Consider the following 18,995-nt stretch of genomic DNA (forward strand, 5'->3'; position numbering starts at 1 on the left):
CAAAGCTGGATGTACAGATTTGTTTACAGTGGCCATTAGAAGCTCTGTTAGGAGGAAAAGATCACAAAGCATGACTTGGCTTGTACAGTACCCCCAGTTTAGTCTGGAGCTGAAGCCAACGAAGAAGAGGGTCAGACCTCTTTGCTCCCGACTCAGTCATTTGGAAACAAGAAAAAAGCCCCAAAGGGTTTTTTCATCCCTTCCCCCACAAAGTTCCTCAGAATCGCTACTTTCACAAGTGCCCTGGTCTCCAGAGGACTAGAGCTGCGCTGATAAATAGATGACAATCTCCAGAAGTTTATTCTTTGGCCATTTTTGGGGTGGTTGGAGTCGGTGCAGAAGCCGGCTGATGGCACGGCCATTCCTCGGCTCCTGCCTGGGGAGCAGGGGATGGCTGCCAGGGCTTGCTCTGCAGCACACAGCATCTTTCCCCAGCGACTCTGAGGTCGCAGTTGGACTCCAAGCATATCTTCTCCTCTTGCACCACCCAGTGGTTTAAGCTGGAAGTCTGCTTTCCTATCGGGAAGAACTCAGGCATCCAACTGCAGCAATCGCAGGAGGGTTGAGGCAGCTGCTGGCGGCGGTGGGTGGATGGCGGCTGGGAACGCTGGCTGATCGTCCAAACGGCGTATGCAAGCTGGGAGAAGGACTCCTTGAGAGGGTTGTGTCTGATGAAGAACGAAACATGAGCCAGCAGCGTGCTCTGGCAGCCTGGAAGGCCCACGGTATCCCGGGCTCCATCAGCAGAGGAGTGGCAGCAGGGACAGGTGATCGTCCCTCTCTGTTCTGCCCTCGTGAGGCCCCAGCTGGAGTACTGCACCCAGGTGTGGAGCATCCAGTGCGGGAACGATGTGGAGCTGTTGGAGAAGGTCCAGAGGAGGGCAACGAGGACGATGAGAGGACGGAGCACGTCTCCCGCTTCAGCATAGGTTGAGGGAGCTGGGCCTGTCAGCCTGGAGGAGTCCTCACTGCAGACTTCCAGTATTTAAAAGGGGTTTATACACGGGAAGGGAATCGACTTTTTACGAGAGTAGATAGTGACAGCACAAGGGGAAAATGGCTTTAAGTTCGAGGAAGGAAGGTTTGGGTCGGCTGTGAGGGGGAAGTTCTTCACGCAGAGCAGCGAGGTGCTGGAACAGGCTGCCCAGAGAGGCTGCGGACGTCCCAACGCTGGGGGTGTTCAGCACCAGGCTGGATGGGGCCCTGGGCAGCCTGGGCAAGTACGTGACCGAAGAACTCAGTGAGACGAAGCGCTGCAGGCGGAGGATAGAAACGAAACGGGCGCTCCGCAGCACCTGAGGGCGGCGGCCGTTACACTGAGCACTGCGCGGCAAATTCAAACCAGGAGGAGGTGGCGCGGCGTGCGACCCCCGCGGCTCTGGATTGGCGGAGCGGGAGGAAGCCGCACGCTGATTGGTCCGCGGGTGAAGAGGGGGCGGGACCTCTGCGGCGGATGTTCCGGAGCGGTGGGTGCCGCATCGGTCCGCTGCTGCCATGCGGGCCGCGACTCCGCGGAGGGGCGGCCGTGGCGGAGGGGCGATCGAGTCCCCGGCGTCGCGCTCTCTCGGCGGCTCGGCCACTCCTACTCTGGCCGAGTGTCCCCGTAACGACGATGAGAGGGAAAGGCGGCAACGTCGGCGCTCGCGGGCGGTGGACCTGCAGCTCGGCAGCACCGAGTCACCGCTCGGTCTCTGCTCTCCGGTTCCCAGGTAGGGCAGGGCCGGGCCGGGCCGGGCTGTGGCGGGCGGCCCCGGCTCCCCTGGCACGGCCGTGCTTCCTTCCCTCAGGCAGGCGGACGTGTCGCTGCCGGCAGTGTCGGGGTGGACGAACGCGCAGATCTCGGATCATTACTCCGCCTGCATCAAGCTGTCCGCTGAGAACGTGAGTGGGACCCTGCTCTGACCGCTCCCGGGCTTGGGGGTGCGAGGGGGGAAGGTGTCACAGCTCCAGAGGGGTCATAGAACGGCTTGGGTTGGAAGGGACCATAAGGATCATCAGGTACCAACTCCCTGCCGCAAGCAGAGCTACGAGTTTCCAGATCTGCTGGGGCCCCATCCAGAGCCCCATCCAGCCTGGTCTTGTACACCTCCGGGGATGGGGCATCCATAGCTTCTCTGAGCAGCTTTTCCCAGCACTTCACTGCTTAGCTCTGTGAAGAACATCGCCCCTGACATCCAGTCTAAACCTTCTCTGTGTGAGCTTAGAGCTCCCCCTTGTCCTGTCATCATCTGCCCTTGTAAAAAGTTGATTCCCCTCTTGTGTATAAACCCCTTTTAAATACTGGAAGGCTGCAAAGAGGACTCCTTGCAGCCTTCTATCCTCCAAGCTGACAGGCCTAGCTCCTTCAGCCTGTCTTTGTAGGAGAGGTGCTCCAGCCCTCTGATCATTCTTGTGTCTCTCCCCTGGACCTTTTCCACAAGCTCCATGTAGTTCCTGTACTGAGTGCCCCAGACCTGGGTGCAGAACTCCAGCTGGGGCCTCAGGAACACAGAATGGAGAGAGACAATCACCTGTCCCTGCTGCCATTCCTCTGCTGATGGAGCCCAGGATACCATGTGCTTTCCATGCTGCCAGAGCATGCTACAGGCTCATGTTCAGTTTTACATCCACCAGGTTTCAGTTCTCACCTGTGCTTGTATTGCAGAAAATCAACACCAAGAATGTTTTTGGTTTACATCTGATAGACTACATGACAGATGTACTGAAACAGAAGGACTCTGAGATGACCAACTTCAAGGTGAGTTGTTCGTGGCGATGTTGGGTCTCTGGATTGCAGCTTTAATAAGTAACACATCACAAAAAATATTTCAGCAAGTGATCTGCTAAAGGCAGCACTGTCACTTTGTGGAATCTTATACTGCTGACTGCTTTGGTACTGCAGAAGTTAAAGGCTAAGTGCACCTTTCAGTGGTCCTTCTAAAGGAGAGCTTCTTTAATAATAAAGCTTCTGAGGTAAATCTGGGGTGTTTCAGCCAAGAGCAGGGCTGTGATGGGAAGGAAGATTGCCCTCCCTGCAATAGCAGACAGCAGGGACAGATCAAAATAGGGAAATGTCCAAGCAGAGACTCCTCACTATCAATAGTTCCTTGTTGCTCCATGATTATTCAAAAACACAGCTCTGCATCTTGTCTTCTGCATTTACCTCTTGATGTGTCTTGTTCCTTTCTCATTAAAAACTGTGTGCTGTGTTCCTCTGTCAGATGGCAGCTGGCACCATCGATGCCAGCGTGAAGATTTATGCTGTGCGTGTGGATGCGGTCCATGCAGACACATACAAAATTCTTGGAGGCCTAGGCAAGGAGTCAGCTCCTACAAAAGACATGGGCAGCCCAGAAGAAGGTGTGCCACTCACTCCTTTTCTGTCAAACTCTTCCTAGTTCCACCCACAATACTTTGTGTTCTTATGTAGCACCCCTGAATTTCAAAGCACTGCTTTCTTCTAATTTATATTTATCTGGGAGAATACCTCTAGCTGGATGTATTTATTTCTTTTTAAAGGCTGGGAAGTACTGAGTTACTTTGTTTGGGGAAGTTTGAGATGAGAACCTGATGCTCAGCCTTGTATTTGAGGACTGGGCTGGCTAGATTTGAGTGCAAAACAGAGATGTAATAATCTCTGTTCATTTGAGAATGAAGTACCTCACCCTTTGCTGTCCTTTGACTTGAAAGAAGTGTGCTCTTAAGACAAAAGAGACAAAATAAAAAGAAATACACCGAGCAGCCACTGAAATATTGGTGGTTCATGCTAATGGATACCTGACTGGGTAACTTTCTTCCCACTGAACTTCTGTGTATGCACACAAATTGAAGTACAGTTGTATTATCCCTCAGCCATAGGGTATTCTAGCAAGTTTTTCTAACAACAGCTTGTTTCTTCTTTCAGAAGAAGACAGCGCAGCTTCTGTCTCTGCCAAGAGAGTTCAAACAAAGAAAAAGCACTCGTTCAAAACAATTGAACAGAACTTGAACAACATCAATGTGTCAGAGACCAATCGGAGATGTGAGGTGGGTGGAGGAGGGAAAGCTCACATCATTTTTTGCTTTTTTTCTTCTTTTCCTTACTGTGCTGTCCTTTCTTGGGCTGTTAGATTCTCATGCACGTCTCAATCCTCCTATTGTAACAAGATGGTCTTTAGCTGTAGCTTTTCTTCCTGTGTGAGGCAGCTGTGAGAGCTCTCTCCTTACTGGGAAGACGTGCACGGGTCGTTCTTCCTTCAGCTTTGTACTTATGAGTCTTCTGCAGAGGTTTCTACATCTCACCATCTGTTCCATTCCTTGATTCTGTGCCTGCAGGTCGACCCCATGTTCCAGAAAACAGCAGCATCTTTTGATGAATGCAGCACAGCTGGCATCTTCCTCACCAGCCTACGTACCCAGAGTTGCCACAGTGAGCTCCTTTTTGACTCAAAGATCGTGCCCCTACCATCTTCAGAGACCCTCGTTCTGCCCAGCAGTGATCCTGTGAAAGTGACAGATTTGAAGTGTGAGTGCTGGTAACCACTAAGCAATTCTCCCATCCAAATGTTGCTTCATCTGCTGAGCTTACTCCTTTTAGTCTCAGCCAGCTGGCTTATGCTTTTATTGGCTGCCTTGTGGCACCTTGCTGCGATCCTGCTTGGGCTGAGGCTGGTTGCTGGCAGGGCAGGGCCCTCACAGCCTTTTAGGTCTCTGTATGCAGCTCAGCCTCCTGCAGACCTGTCAGCACATCACATATCCATGACTGGAGTTGAGATGAGCGTGCTCCATGTTAAGGGCTGACCTTTATAGAGTGCTTTAGTCCTGTCAGAATTCCTAAACCATATCACTCTGTTAAGATTCACAGTGTTAATGCCCACCACCCTTCAGTCAGAGATCTGAGTGAGCATCCCTTTCTGCTGAGAAATGAGCTGAAGTGCTTTTGAAACTAAGAATAATTTAGCACCTGGGATTTGTTTTAGCAGCTGGTTATTTCATACCGTGCCTGATATCTCCTTGTTCTTCCTATCTCTAGTGCTGCTAGAAAAGTGTGTTTTAAAACGCCCCATCTATTCTTCCCTGGCTGATTTCCTGTTCATGCAGTGGGATGCTGAATCCCATGAACAGGTACGTAGTTGGCTCTGGGCACGATTGAATACTTGAGCTGTATTCTCTGCTCTGTCTCTCCAGAGTGATCTTGGAGGTGTTTGTGGCAGCAAGTTGTGGGGTCCTGTGGCTTTTCCCCTGAGCACCTTCTCTTGCAGTCAGTATCAGCCCTGCTGGATAAGTTTAAGAAGAGCGACCAAGTGTTCGATATCAATGCAGAGAGAGACAGTGATGAGGAAGATGATGTTCCTGCTCTGTCTGATGACAACTTCAACACGGACTACCCCAGGAGTATAATGACAGAAAAGATTGGGGAATTTACAGAAAGCAAATCCTTCACAGCAGTCTGTGAAAGCAGGAGGTGAGGGGTCACTGTGCATTTATAGCTTTGCTTTGATTGCTGGCATCAAGTTAAGACAATGCTCTGGAGGATCTTCAGTTTCTTGTGCACGTTTTCCATCTGGCTATACTTTGCTTCCTGATCAAGCTTCAGGTACACTGAGGAATGCACATCTCTGCCCTCCAGAAGGACCTTCTTGTATGGTCATGTTTCCTGTATGGTTCCTTGTTAGCTCCCTCTGCTCCCATTTTTAGCCTGCCCTGCCCACCCGTTTTCACAGCAGCCTCACGGGCTCCAGACAGTACAGCACCCACTGTACTGTTTGAGTCTTGCAGGGTGCTGGTTGGGGTATTACACACATGCTCAGACCCAGTGTGTCTCCAAGGAAGGATTTTACTGAGCAGTGTGTGTACTTTTTCCAGAACTGATGCAGGTCCTTTTGGAGAAGGAGACATTGGGACCATGTGCCTTCATCTCTCCATGAAACCAGGGGAATACTCCTATTTCAGTCCCCGAACTCTGTCAATGTGGGCTGGCCCAGAGCACTGGCGTTTCAAACCTCGACACAAATGTATGTATTCAGAAGCAGGAGCTCACGTGCTGCTGCCAGGTTGTGGTTCTGGTGGGAAATGGGTCCTATATGAATAGGGAACTACTGGAGGGAGTTTAACCGAGGGCTACAAAGACTATTAGGTGCTGGAGCATCTCCTGAAGAGGAAAGGCTGAGAGCTCTAGGGCTGCACAATCTGGAGAACAGAAGATTGAGGGGATCTGATCAATCTTGTAAATATCTAAAGGGTGGCTGTCGGGTGGGTTGGACCAGGGGTTTTTTGGAGTGACAGGGCAGAGGGCAACAGACACAGACTGGAACAGAGGGAGTTCTGCACGAGATGGGGGAGAACTTCTTTACTTTGAGGGTAACTGCACTGGAGCAAGCTGCCCAGAGAAGTTATGGTTTCTCCTCTGGAGATATTTAAATCGTTTCTAGGCACAGCTGTGCAGCCCACTCTAGGGAACCAGCTTTAGCTGCTCTCCAGAGTTCTCTTCCAACCAGTGTGATTCTGTGAGCCATAAAGCATAGGCAGTAGGGATGGGACAACCCTGTGTGACTCTTTTCCAGCCCACCTGGCAGCAGTACTGAGTTAGGACACCAGGAGGGCTCTCAAGTCACACACACAGTTCCTTTGGTGTCTGATGTGTTTTCTATTGTTTGGGTTTGTTAGTGGTGTTTGGCACTGAGGGGGTGTTTTGTGGCAGTGATAGAATACAGATCCTTCAACATAAAAACTGAAGATTGATTGACACTTAGTGCTTCTGTAAAGAGATGCTGATCCCTTTTGAGCTGTGAAGCGGAGGACACCACCTATTTCTTTCCCTAATGCAGAAAAAGTATTTGTAACCTGTCAGTGTGGAGCAGATGCTCAAGTTGGGAGTTTCCTTCCTTTCTGCAGCAAGTACTGAAAAAGAGAACAAGAAGAGGAATGCAAAGAAAGCATTTGAAGTGAACTTTGATGAGGATGTTGACTTTGAGATGTATTTCCGTAAGACCAAGGTACACGCTGAGTTTCTGCCTCTGCTCTCTTCTGCCCTGTCAGTGCATCTTAGAACTGCCATCAGACGGTGGCTCACCTTTGTTCTCTTGTGAGAATGTTCTTTTGGCTCTGTAAACTCTGTATCATGCACGCTCTTAAGTGCAGGGTATTCTGTGTCCAGTTCTCGTTACAGTTTTACCAAAACTGGGCTGGATTCTTCTTGGCCAATACCCTGTCATGAACAGAGACCCCATTTGTGTATCCCAGGAGCTGTGTTAAAATCACTGCATGCAGTGTAGGACTCCTCCTTGGAAAGGTGTCAGAACTTTTTTAAACAGATATCAATGTTCAGTCATAGAAGTGAAGAATGATAGAATAGCTTGTGTTGGGAGGGACCTTAAAGATCCATTCCATCTGTCCTTTTTTTCCTTGCCATCTGCCAGCTCAGACTGCCCTGGGCCCCATCCTGCCAGGCTGAGAACATCCCCAGGGATGGAGCACCCTCAGCTTTTCTGGGTGACCTGTTCCAGGGCCTCCCCACCCTCTGAGTAAAGAATTTCTTCCTAACATTTAATGTAAATCTCCTATCTCAGAATAAAAGCATTCCCCCTTGTCATTTCACCATCTGCCAACGTAAGAAGTTAATTCAAAGCCTTTATTGTCTGAGTATGGATCTCACATGGCTTATGGCATTACCTTCTTCAGGCTGCTTTAACTCTGAGCAAATCCATTCTGGAAAACCAGAACGTGAAGAGCACCACGCTTCCTGCAGATTTCAACTACAGCCCTAACAACATCATCCAGCTGTTCCTCAAACCAGATGTTAAGGTCAGAGGCTTCTCCAAAATCCTCTTGGCAATGATCCGTGTGCAGAATCGCTCCTAATCAGCTTGTAGTGCCTGTGGGATGCTCCTCAGGGCAGGAAAGGAGCCAGCATGATGCCTGTTAGTGAACTAACACTCTTGTGGGTGCTGAGTAGTTGTGCTTGCCTGTTATGCTTTGAGAGGGGTTCGATGGGTGGTGCACGAGGAGGAGGGAGAGGCAGAGGGCTGGGAAAAGGGGTGGTGGTGAATTAGCAAGATGTAGGCTTTGCTTGGGGAAGATATCTAGTTTGCTCTTTCCTGATGTTCCAGTCTCATCTCTGCAGCTCTTCAGGCTGCCTGAGCCAGGCAGCTCGTTGGATCACGAGGATGAGATCGGCGAATATGATTACAATAACCCCAATGACACCTCCAATTTCTGCCCTGCAGCGCAGGTAACTGCATCTCTCTATTGCCTACATTTGATGTGTGGTAGAAGGAATTCAGGAAGGATCTTATGTCTGGCATCACTTGGCAGTGAAAGAGGATTAACATCAGATTGTGGCAAAGCTGCAGAGTCTCTGCACACACCTCTGTCCTCTCACTCAGTGGTACTCTGGTGATGCCATCACCTAAACGAGATGCCCTTGGGGTTTGTTGGTTGACTTCCTGCAGAAATCCCATTCCATGCTTTTCCATACACACCTCCCATGAGGTAGCAGTAGATAGCATTGCTCACTTCTTCAGTCACTTCTGCACAGTGGTTCTTGCACTCAGCTGTTTTGAGCTCCTGATGAAGTACGTTTTCTCCAAAGCAAGCTTCAGCTTTCTGCCAGGCCAATGCTGCAGGTCTCAGCTGGCCCCACACTGGCAGGAGAGCCTTTACTTCTGTCCACTTTCCATGTAGAACAAGCCATTTGATATTCTGGGCTTCAGATCTCCATTGAGTTTAGCCTTAGTCCAAGCTAAAAGCAGTGAGGAGAATCTAAAGATCATTCTTCCACGGGAGCAGTGGACAGATATCACCACTCTCCTGAGGGGTGGGCACACAGTGCAGAAAGTCTCTGGCTCAAAGGTGTCTGGAGGTCTCACTGGTGCATCTCCTCTTGACCAGGCTGAGGATAGTGACGATGACAACATTCAGTTCATGGGCCAAACAGAGCTCAGCCTCACTCACCCTGAGGGTCAAGATCACAAGCTCGACGGGGTTGATGGCACCGATATCACGATGTATGGGGAACTGAACCTCATCGCTGAGCCTCAGAAGGTAAAGACTCGTGCTGTGCTCTCACAGCAGTCCTACAGCAGGGCTGCTCAGAGGGAGAGAACAGTTTTCCTTGTGTGGGATCTCCAGGGTTCGCTACTGGATACTTCCATCTGAGATGAACCCTCATAAAAATTATAAATAAATCCAGGGTTTAGTAAGGTAGCATTCACTGTGGTTGCTATAGGGAAATCAGGTTTTGTCTATTCCTTTCTTTGTGATTGAAGGTACTGCTGCAGCTCTTGCTCTCTGCTAACCCTGAATGTCTTTCCCTCAGGTCAATAAGATAGCGATTCAGTACGCGAAGATAGCCAAGAAAATGGACATGAAGAGGTTAAAGCAAAACATGTGGGACCTTATTGATATACAGGAAAACACAGCTGCAGAGGTGAGTGTAGGCAGAGCCAGATGCCTTAACAGGCCCAAAGAGAAGAGAATGCCTTGCATGTGACACTACTTAACTCCCGAGGAGATCACCATGGGCAGGTTAGTGGCAATTCCTTTCTGGTAGCCTTGCTCCCATGGGGTAGTTGCTAAGGACTGAGCGTGAGCAGTGGTTGCTCTCTGAGCATGAGGCAGAGTCCTGGAGAGCAAAATCTGCCTCAGCAGTGTCTGTCTTTTTTGCTGAATAGATCGAGGATGTGGAGAAACAGAGTGATGCATCAGTGGTGACAGGGGAGAAGGCCTTCAGCAGCATCACAAAGGAGTTGATTCACAGGTAAAGAGGCCCTACAGAAGGCTGGACTCCAGACTGGGCAGACTTGAGCAGTGCTTGGGCAAGCACTGATCCATTTTGTTTCTGTTGCAATGTGCTCCTGAATCCTGAGGTGGGGGGCAAAATCTCTTAGTATCTGTTTGCTTGAGGGAGCTACATGTTGCACGTGGCTTGGCCAAATCTTCACTAGTGGGAAGGAAAAGGTAGAGAAAACTAGAGACTGGGCAAGGAGCTGTCACACACAGCTTATGTTTGGTGACCTGGTGGCTTGCGACGTGCTCTATCCACGGAGTTCTCAGGCTCTGGCCGTTCTAACTTTGTCCCTTCTCCTCCATAGGTTGCCTTCTGTGATGGCTGAAAATCTGTCTGTCCCTTTAGCATTTGCCTGCCTCTTGCACTTGGCAAATGAGAAGGTAAGTGCAGTGTATGTATGTGAGATGGGATAGGAGCAGTGGGCGAAGCATACAGTGAAAAGCATTTTATTTTTACATCAGAATCATACTATTTAATCCTAGTTCATGTTTATAGGAAACAAAGATCAGGTGGATGTGTTGGGAGTAAAAAGCATGGTATTTCCAGCCTAACTGCTGTCTGTCCTTCCCTGCTACATTTGGGAGCTGAGGGGATGAAGCACATCCCTGCTTAATGTTGTGTGTCATGAGTGATTGAGTGATGCAGCAGCTGAGAGGAGTCCTCGAGCTTCTGCACTACAATGCAGGCAGAAGGGGCTAGGGTTGCTCTGAGCATTCCTTGTGCGTTTTTCATCAGCTCCCTGGGAGCAATACTGGGTGGGCCTTCAGCCTCCACGGGTAAGAGATTGAACACAGCGTTTTGATTTTCACAGAATCTGAAACTGAGTGGCACAGAGGATCTGTCTGATGTCATCGTGAGGCAAGGTAACTGAGCCTTGTGTGGAGCAGGTCAGCTGGGCTGACCCCACGCTGGAGCTCTGCTCCCCAGCTGCCCAGTGCTTTGCATCAGTGGCAGGTTTTCCTCCTCCCAGCATCACTGCTGAGAAGTCCTACTGATCTCTGTGCCTGAGAAGAACTTCTGAATTGCAGATGGGATCTTACTTCTGTTAACGCAGAGGCCATGAAGGAGGACAGCTGCCCAGCCTGCCATCTTGCATCCATTCCCTCTTTCCCGTGTTTAGGAGCAGAGTGCTGTAGTATCTTTATGAACTGTTAGTGTGTGGGTGCAGAAAACCTCTGTGTCATTTGTGGTCCTCGATGCCCATTACACACGGTGTCTTATTGACGTTTCCATTTCTTGTAGTCCCGTTCCTTTGGTCTGTACCTGAAGTGACTGATGCTGAGTTTACCAATAATAAATTCCCAGTGACTTACTAGCTGGAGCTTTGGGAGGGGAAGGAGTGTGAAGCAAGGGGGTAATAGGGTAGAATCAGAGACGTGCTGCTTTTCTTGGTACTAAGTAAGCAAGCTAAGACATGCAGCTGGAGATATGTCATAGAATGGAGTGAGGCTGGTTCCGCAAATCCCTCCCTTCAGCTCCACTGATGGCGATGGGGTCATGATGCACCAGAGCGCACTGCTCACGGCCGTGTGGGACCCCAGTACCCGCAGAGCTGCATCCAAAGATGCGAGGCCCTTTTTTTTTTTTTTTTTTGATAGCATGAGCTTGATTGACACAGCTGGTCGCAGCAGCGGCTGTTCAGCTGTGGGCTGTGCTCTCCAGACCCTACCCCAGAGGGACTGCTGCCGTCTCCTGTGGGATGGGAGCGATGACGGTGGCAGTGCCCAGCGGGGCTTGGGGCAGCTCGCACTCTGAGTCCCGTTGGAGGAGCAGGTGGGACTGCAGGACCCCGGGGACTCCTGATCTGGGCTGCACTCTGTACTGGGGGGGCTCGATGTCTCGGGGCTCTGCAGCCCACGGACAGGTTGTCCTGGCCTGTATGGTGGCTTATGGTAGTGCAGCTCTGTCCTTGCACTGACTTACCCATGGGATCCACCTGGGTAGCAGACTCTGAGTCCGGCCACACAACTGCATCAACAGATCTGCTGTGATGATCTGGAATCGCAAACACACGAGAGAAGTTCCCGTGAGATGCCGGGATCTCTTTCTCCATCAGGGACCGCAGCTGGGTCAGGTAATGGGATGGGAGAAAGATCCAGGTCGTCAGTTGCACAGCTACAGAGTGGCAGGGCGACCCGCTGGCTGCCATTGGCAGGTTGCAAAGGACCCTCCCCAGGCCGCGTGCAGGAGCAACGTTTGGGGCCGTGGGGGCACGGCCTGACTTCTAGCCCCCCGTGCCATTCGGTTTTCCCCACCCACCTGCTCGCAGTGCTTGCCGCCGAGGACCATGCAATTCAAAGCAAGTTATGGCCACGAAGGCGTGGAGGAGGAGTATGAGATGGGCAGGAGCCATAGCTCCCCACACTGCAAGTGCCGCAGCCGAGGCAGGCACAGAGCAAGGCTGTGACACGGGACAGCGTCACAGAGCGGCATTGTGAGCTCAGAGGAGAGGGGCTGAGGTTCCGTTGGGCACGGAACTCCCAACTGCCACTCTCGTGCCACCACAGCAGGTAAGGCAGCAGGCTCCTCCTGCTCCTCGCACTGCGGCCCTTCAGGCGATCGCAGCGCCCCACATCTCAGCCCAGCGCCCATTTGGGCATTTTCCCCACAGAGAGAATGTCATCGCGGCGGCTGACAGTCAAATACGTGGGACCTCAGGCCTCTGCCTGGACTGAGGTCCCCGGGGTCTGGGGACAGGCAGCGCAGCTCCCACCTGGGGGGCTGCAGTACCCTGTGGTGCAGCTCCCCCCACCTGGGGGGCCGCAGTACCCTGTGGTGCAGCTCCCACCTGGGGGGACGCACCGAGCTACGGCTGCCCCCTCTGTCCCTGCCCACTGCTGGGGACAGCCCCTGGAGGCACAGACGCCGCAGCCCCAGCAGCCCCTGGTGCTCTCAGAGGACCGGGGGCACCCAGCGCCCACCGCCGTGTTGCCCCATCCCACCACGGCTCCTCTCGCCTGCAGCGCCGCGGCGCTGGAATCAGGTGGTGAGTCTGGGGGCTGCAGAGCAGCAGGGGGATGTCTGCACCGAGTTGGTGTTGGAAAGCTGACATTGCCCCGTGGGGATCTTCTTCCTTTTGTCAGAAGCAAAATCCAGCGCAGACGTCCCGGAGGACACCCTGGACATCGACGATCTGCTCTCGTGGTTGAACGGTGGTGAGTTCGTGGTCTGCAAAGCTGGCAGGGGGTGTTCCCACCCAGTGGGTGTTGGAAAGCTGGCATTGCCCTGTGGGGATTTTCTTCCTTTTTCCAGAGGTGAACTCCAGCACCAAAATCTGGGAGGAGATCCTGGCCAATGACACCAGCAGTGGTGAGTCTGGGGGCAGCAGAGCTGGCGGGGGGGTGTCGACACCAAGTTGGTGTGGGAAAGCTGGCATTGCCCTGTGGGGATTTTCTTCCTTTCTCCAGATGTGACAACAAGCAGTGACACTGCTGAAGTCCACGAGGAATTGGACGATTTGCTCTCGTGGATCTGTGGTGAGCGTGTGGTGTGCAGAGCTGGCGGGCAGTTGTGCGCACCGAGTGGGTGTGGGAAGGTTGCCATCGTCATTTTGGGGGATGTTGTTGCTGTTTCAGAAGAGGGGAGTCCTCTGGAGGTGCCCCAGCAGAGCCAGGACCTGCCTGCAGCCCATGAGGAGGGGGTCAACGTCGAAGAGAGCGTGGAAGAGCCAGAGGTGCCCGTGCCGACCCCCCCGCTCCCCCCCACGCCTCCTTCGCCCCGCACTGCGCATCTGATGGAAGAGGCGCGGCGGAGGCAGCCCCGGGTGGTCCTCACCCGCCTGGCACCCACTGGCAGCGTCCCGCACAGAAAGAGGAAGCTACAGCAGTGCCGGGACGCTCCAGCCAAGAAATGCCGGTGCCAGGCGGAGCCGGGCCGTGTCGGCAAGGCGGCCAGCAGTACCACTCGGTGACCATCGAGCCCAGCAGCGGCCCGAGCGGGAGCGGAGCAAGAAAGCGGCCCACGCGGTGCAGCAGGAGACACGGCCAGAGCCAACAGATACGGCCCCCGCGGCGCCCAGAGAGCAGTGGCAGCGTTCCAGGGCGCCACCAGCGGCCCCAGCCCTACCCCTCCCAAACTGGGCTGTCCAAAACGGCACCTTGGACCGGGGCGATGTGACTCCGCAGTGATGGACTGCAGAAGAGCTGGAGGGTCACAGGTAGGGAACAGTTCTTAGGACAGGATACGGTTGAAATATTACTGTTTGTTCTTTATTTTGTCTGTTAAATTATTAAAGGTTTGCATTCACTTTGCTCACGGCTCAGCCTGCACTCCTTCACGCAGCACCACAGCCGCCCCACATCCGGGGCAGCACAATCGCAGCATCCCAGGGCTGTCCCCTCCGGCCCCGTCCCTCCCCTCCCGTCCATAACGCCCTCCCCTCCTCAGTCAGCACTGCCTGGGAACGTAGGGATGGGCAACGGTTGCGCCGGCACTTTAGGGACAGCTGGGGCGGCTCAGCCTGCACGAGAGGAGGCTCAGGGCATCCCAGGCACGGCCATCAGTCCCTGCAGGGCGGTGCAGAGGACGGAGCCGGGCTGCACCCCGCGGTGCCCAGCAGCAGCAGCACAGGCGCTGGGAACACACTGGGACACAGCACTTTCCCCGTAGCGCCGCCGCCACCACGCTGCTTCACCCTGCTTGCACTACCCAGGCTGCACAGCCCGTCCAGACCGTGCTCACCCACATGTGCCCGTCCCAGTACAGCGCGTCCAGCAGCTGGGGCACGTTGGGCTGGTTGCAGGGAGCCACGAGGAACAGATTCAACACAGAGCTGGGCCCCGGATGAATGTTTGGGGCTGTGGGGGCACAGCCTGACTTCTAGCCCCCCGTGCCATTTGGTTTTTCCCACACACCTGCTTGCAGTGCTTGCTGCCGAGGACCATACAATTCAAAGCAAGTTATGGCCACAAAGGCGAGGAGACCTGAGGTCCCCGGGGTCTGGGGACAAGCAGAGCAGTTCTGTATGGGAACTGCTGAATCCCTACCTGAACTAGTTGGTCACCTGAAGTGAGCACCGTGTCAGCCATGGGGGCACAGGTGAAGGTGATATACCTGTGTGAGTGGAAGGGGTGGAGCCTGGCTCCACCTCTCCCAAACCCCATTTAAGGGCTGACCACCACCAGGGAAGGATCTCTTCTCGGAGATCCCTCCCATGTGGAGTCTTCTGTGAGCCTTGTCATCCTGAAGGTGAGCCTTGTCATCCTGAAGGTGAGCCATCTTCTCTTTTGTATTATTTGTATACTATCTATATAAAACTATTCAAAATATACCATCATCTATACTATTTCTTTGTGAAGTACCATCCTTGGGAGTTATTTACCCCACAAGCTTCCACCTGGGGGGCTGCATTTCCTAGTGGTGCACATATGGCTGCCCCCCCTGCCCACTGCTGGGGACAGCCCCTAGAGGCACAGACACTGCAGCCCCAGCAGCCCATGTTGCTCATGGAGGACCGGAGGCACTCAGTGGTTTTGAGGGATGTTGTTGCTGTTTCAGGTGTGGCGCATCCTCAGGACTTGAACCAGCAGTGCCAGTATCTGCTTGCTGTTGGAGGAGTAGGGACCAATGATGCTGCAAATGTGGAGGAGGAAGGGCAGAGTTCGTGCAGTGGATCGCTGCTGAAGAGCCTATGAGCTCAGATGTTCTCTGCTGCCTCAACACGTCTCCTTTTATCACCAAGCTCCTTGACTTCCCCAGGGGCAACTATGGAGATTAAAGTTGAGGCCAGGCCCTCACTGAAGCACCCTGTTTTGGGGGCAATCAGCAAGTCATCCAATTCCCAGTGGTGTGCAGGAACACCTCCTCTCCAAAGACATGTCTACTGAACGAGGTCTGCAAGAACAAACCAAGATGTGATGTGGCCTACACAGTTAATTCCTAATTTTTATTGCTGCAAGAGCACTCTTCTCTCCTTTCAAGGTAGTAGGCAATGGGGGCACAGCCTGACTTCTAGCCCCTAGTGCCATTTGGTTTCCGCCACCCACCTGCTCACAGTTCTTGCCACAGAGTAGCACACATGTAAAAGCTGTAGCTCCCCACATTTGAGCCATGTTGCCACCACTGAAGCCACAACAAGTGCTGCTGACGAGGCAGGAACAGACAAATGAGTAAACAGATGTGGGGTAATCACCTGGAAATACAAACAGACGTGAGAAGTTCCCCTGAGATTGCTAAGGGATTTGATTTAGTAGTTGGGTAGGGATAGCGATAGGAGGATGGTTGGACTTAGATGATCTTGTAGGTCCTTTCCAACCTTATGAACCTATGAGACGCTGGGATCTCTTTCTCCATCAGGACACACACGCAGCTCCGTGTTCCCGCTCCGGCACGCGTGCCTGGCTGACACGAGGAACCGCTGAGGGCATCCGAGAGCCCCCCGCTCTCCTTCGCGACCGACGACCCTCAGCCCCACACGCCACCGCTGCCGTTCGGCTTCCCGCCATCCCCGCCTCCGCCGCCATTTTCTTTCCCCGCCTCCCGGGCGCCATTTTGTCTTTTCGCCTCGCCCGTCCCCCTCGCTCGGCCGTTTCCCTCCCATTCTCTCCCCCACCCACATCGCGCACCCTTCGCCGTTTCCCGCCTCCCGCCCGCCATCCCATCCCCCCGGCGCCGTTTCTTTCAGCGCCCGCCTCCCGGTTCCTCTCCTTCGCCGCGGCGCCTGGAGGACCGCTCTCCCCCCCTCGGTCCCGACGAGCTGAGCCGGGAGCACCGCGAGCCGACGCCTTCTGCTGCGCGGCCGCTCCACCCCCACTCGGGTCGCGCCGCCCTCCCCAGAGCCGGAGGGGCGGGAACCGCTCCCGAGTGCCTCCGTCGCTCTCAGTGCTTCGTCTCGCGGCCCCTCCTCGCGTCCCACACGCCGCTTTCGACGCTTCCCAATGTGCTGTTAGGGCTGCTACACTGAAGCGTTCTCGGTTGAGCTTTGCTTGGTGTGTGAGCAATGCTAATTCACAATGTCACGACAGACTGCTTTTAGATTTCTATCCCCCGTGCAGCAGGACGTAGTTTCTGAGTTTCACATAAATCATTCGGAGTTACACTGCACCGAAGGAGAAAGTGCATGATGTGGCACAAGAAGCGATGGAAACTCCCCAAACTGGGGAAAAGCAGCTGTAGGGTCGGCGATGGGGCACAGGGAAGACGATGACGATGGAAAAATGGGGAGGAAGGAACGGTTGAACACCTCCAGAGTGCCCTATCTGCAGGGGGACTGTAGCATGAATTAATGTGTTCTTGCATTGCTGCTAAGACATCCAGTACTTTTGAAGGATTAGTTCCGTAACAATGATTATTTCTCCTCCTAATAAACAGCAAAACCAAGGAGGAGCTGGGGATTCAGGGCAATGGTTGCCTGCACTCTGCTGTGCTTTGTTACAGGAGCTGCTTCCTTCAAGGAGGGGCAGTCACAGGAGCTGTTCTTGGAGAATTTTCCTAGTTCAGGACATTGGAAGAAAGCTTTGTCCCTCCTTTGTGCTTCAAGAGGTTCTGTCTAGGGCCTGCTCTGCTAGGAAAGGCTGCAGCTCTTCAGTACCTCAGGCCCATCACACTGCCCAGCACAACTTCGCTCTCCTGGCTGTCCTGAATGAAACTTAAGTTGGCACATACGAAGAGGGTCAAAAAAAACCTCCCCTCACTGCCTCAAAACACCCAGAGTTGATTCTCACAAATCCTTAAGGCCGTGATCACAGTCTGTTGCGACTGTTCCAATTGATTACCTCCCGTAAGCCGTTAATTGTTGGCCTTCTGCCATATGGTACCGCTGTAAAGTAAAACAAGAAAGATTTCAGCGAGGTTTACAACTGCGCTGGGGACCGCTGTGTGCGAGCAAAGAGGCTGAGCGTGCTCTCCTGCCTTGTTGCCGTTCCTAGAAATACCCAGAAGAGGTCAGCGTTCCCTCACTTTCACGTTATTTCCGTGAAACACTTCCAATATGTTTTAATTCAGAAAATGCTGAGCCGTCCGGAAAGTTTGATCAAGAAGGATGCGGCAGTATTGACGTGCTTCTTCCTGGGGATATGGATGCATTTTGTTAGCAGTGTAAGGAAACTGGGAATCAGAGAGACAGTGTGCAGGCAAACAGCTCCGCTGACCACAGCAGCTGAGCTTAAAGATTTTTTAAGCAAACATAATGGGATTTTAGGAACTAAATTTGGGTTTTAGGATTGACAGTGTTAGTCAGGCTTTTGTTGTTGTTGTTGTTCAGTAAAGCAAATCTACAAGCACACTGGAGCTGCTCCAAGCTTACACAAGGAAAAGTGCTAGACTACGTCTCTGCTGGCAGACAGCAATCAGCTTTTTTACTTCAAGCTTTCAAGCACAGTTCTCTCTGTAAGGAGATGAAGGTCGCTGGGATTGCAGCAGTGCAGCAGAGCCTCGTGATGTCTGGAGTTAAGAATGTCACTAGCTTCTGAGGATTGTCTTCTGCTGTGCTTTTGCTCCCCAAAATGGTCACAAAGAGTTTGTGTGCCACTGGGAAGGACATCAGGGCCCCACAGCTGCACGTGGGCTTTCTGCATGGCAGGAGGTTTTATCATGTTCCCTCTGCTGTAGAAAAATGCCTTTTTTTTGTGCAGGGGGGGTGGGAGGAATTGTTCCCAGAATTCCCTGATCATAGCACTCTTTTTGCACTGGGATTTTTACCTCACTCTTTATGTGAGTCTGGGGATTTTTTACAGATAAGAGTAATTAAAAACAAAACAAAACAAACAAAAAAAACCAACAACAACCCTACCCAGTTAATACTTCAACTGAGGGGCAAGTGAATGTTTTGCAACTAGAAACGTATCTGTCTCAGTTTCTTCTGGGGCAGGATTGTTATCATCAGTGTCTTGTACGATGCTAAGTTTGTGGTTTTAGGAGAAAAACAATGTTGATAACACACCAACATTTACAGATGCTGCTAAGCAGTGTTGTATAGACCCAAGGCCATTTGCAGTGAAGGGCAAAGAGAAGCGAGGGAGCAGAATTAGGACAGCTGACTGTAACTGTCAAGAGGGACATCCCATACCACATGACATCATGCAGGAGTTTCAAACTGGGTGGGAGTTCGTTTTTCTCTCTTTTGCTGCTTGGCTGGGGGTCAGTAAGCAATTGCTTGCACAGTGCTTGTTAAATGCATTCACATATATATATATGTGTTATCCTTTTCCTTTTCTCTTTCCTGGGAAGACCAGGAATAACATGTCCCTTTTTTTCAGTTTTCAGAAGTTTTCAGATAGTGTGGGGAAAACAATCTAGTCTGCTTTCTACATGG

The 18,995-nt window shown here is 52.4% G+C and overlaps 1 protein-coding gene across 8 annotated transcripts; it reads left to right on the forward strand.

The window, feature by feature from the left end:
• The first annotated feature begins 1,494 nt into the window (after positions 1-1,494).
• NCAPH (non-SMC condensin I complex subunit H) lies at positions 1,495-10,932 on the forward strand. Of its 8 annotated transcripts, none has more exons than XM_065745132.1 (17): positions 1,503-1,709; positions 1,788-1,881; positions 2,645-2,737; positions 3,201-3,339; positions 3,884-4,005; positions 4,294-4,483; positions 4,991-5,082; positions 5,220-5,422; positions 5,824-5,972; positions 6,853-6,953; positions 7,639-7,761; positions 8,081-8,188; positions 8,848-9,000; positions 9,275-9,385; positions 9,630-9,715; positions 10,050-10,125; positions 10,557-10,932. In XM_065745132.1, exons 3-17 carry the CDS (start codon positions 2,690-2,692, stop codon positions 10,614-10,616), a joined length of 1,761 nt encoding a protein of 586 aa, XP_065601204.1. In that variant the 5' UTR covers positions 1,503-1,709; positions 1,788-1,881; positions 2,645-2,689; the 3' UTR covers positions 10,617-10,932. The 8 variants fall into 8 exon arrangements, with proteins under 8 accessions (XP_065601210.1, XP_065601209.1, XP_065601207.1 ...); XM_065745139.1 differs by having other exon boundaries at positions 1,521-1,709; positions 3,887-4,005; XM_065745133.1 differs by lacking the exons at positions 1,503-1,709; positions 1,788-1,881 and having other exon boundaries at positions 2,184-2,737.
• The last annotated feature ends 8,063 nt before the right edge of the window (positions 10,933-18,995 follow it).

This window comes from Cyrtonyx montezumae, unplaced genomic scaffold (assembly GCF_038088225.1).
Source record: "Cyrtonyx montezumae isolate F1298 unplaced genomic scaffold, pur_monq_1.0 scaffold_33, whole genome shotgun sequence".
NCBI classification, from domain to species: Eukaryota; Metazoa; Chordata; class Aves; order Galliformes; family Odontophoridae; genus Cyrtonyx; species Cyrtonyx montezumae.

Excerpts from the sequence above, each read along its gene's own strand:
- NCAPH (XM_065745133.1), top strand. The coding sequence starts at position 2,537 with ATGGAGCCCAGGATACCATGTGCTTTCCATGCTGCCAGAGCATGCTAC. Across the intron at positions 4,006-4,293 it reads AGACCAATCGGAGATGTGAG|GTCGACCCCATGTTCCAGAA; the intron begins GTGGGTGGAGGA and ends CTGTGCCTGCAG. Across the intron at positions 6,954-7,638 it reads TGTATTTCCGTAAGACCAAG|GCTGCTTTAACTCTGAGCAA; the intron begins GTACACGCTGAG and ends TACCTTCTTCAG.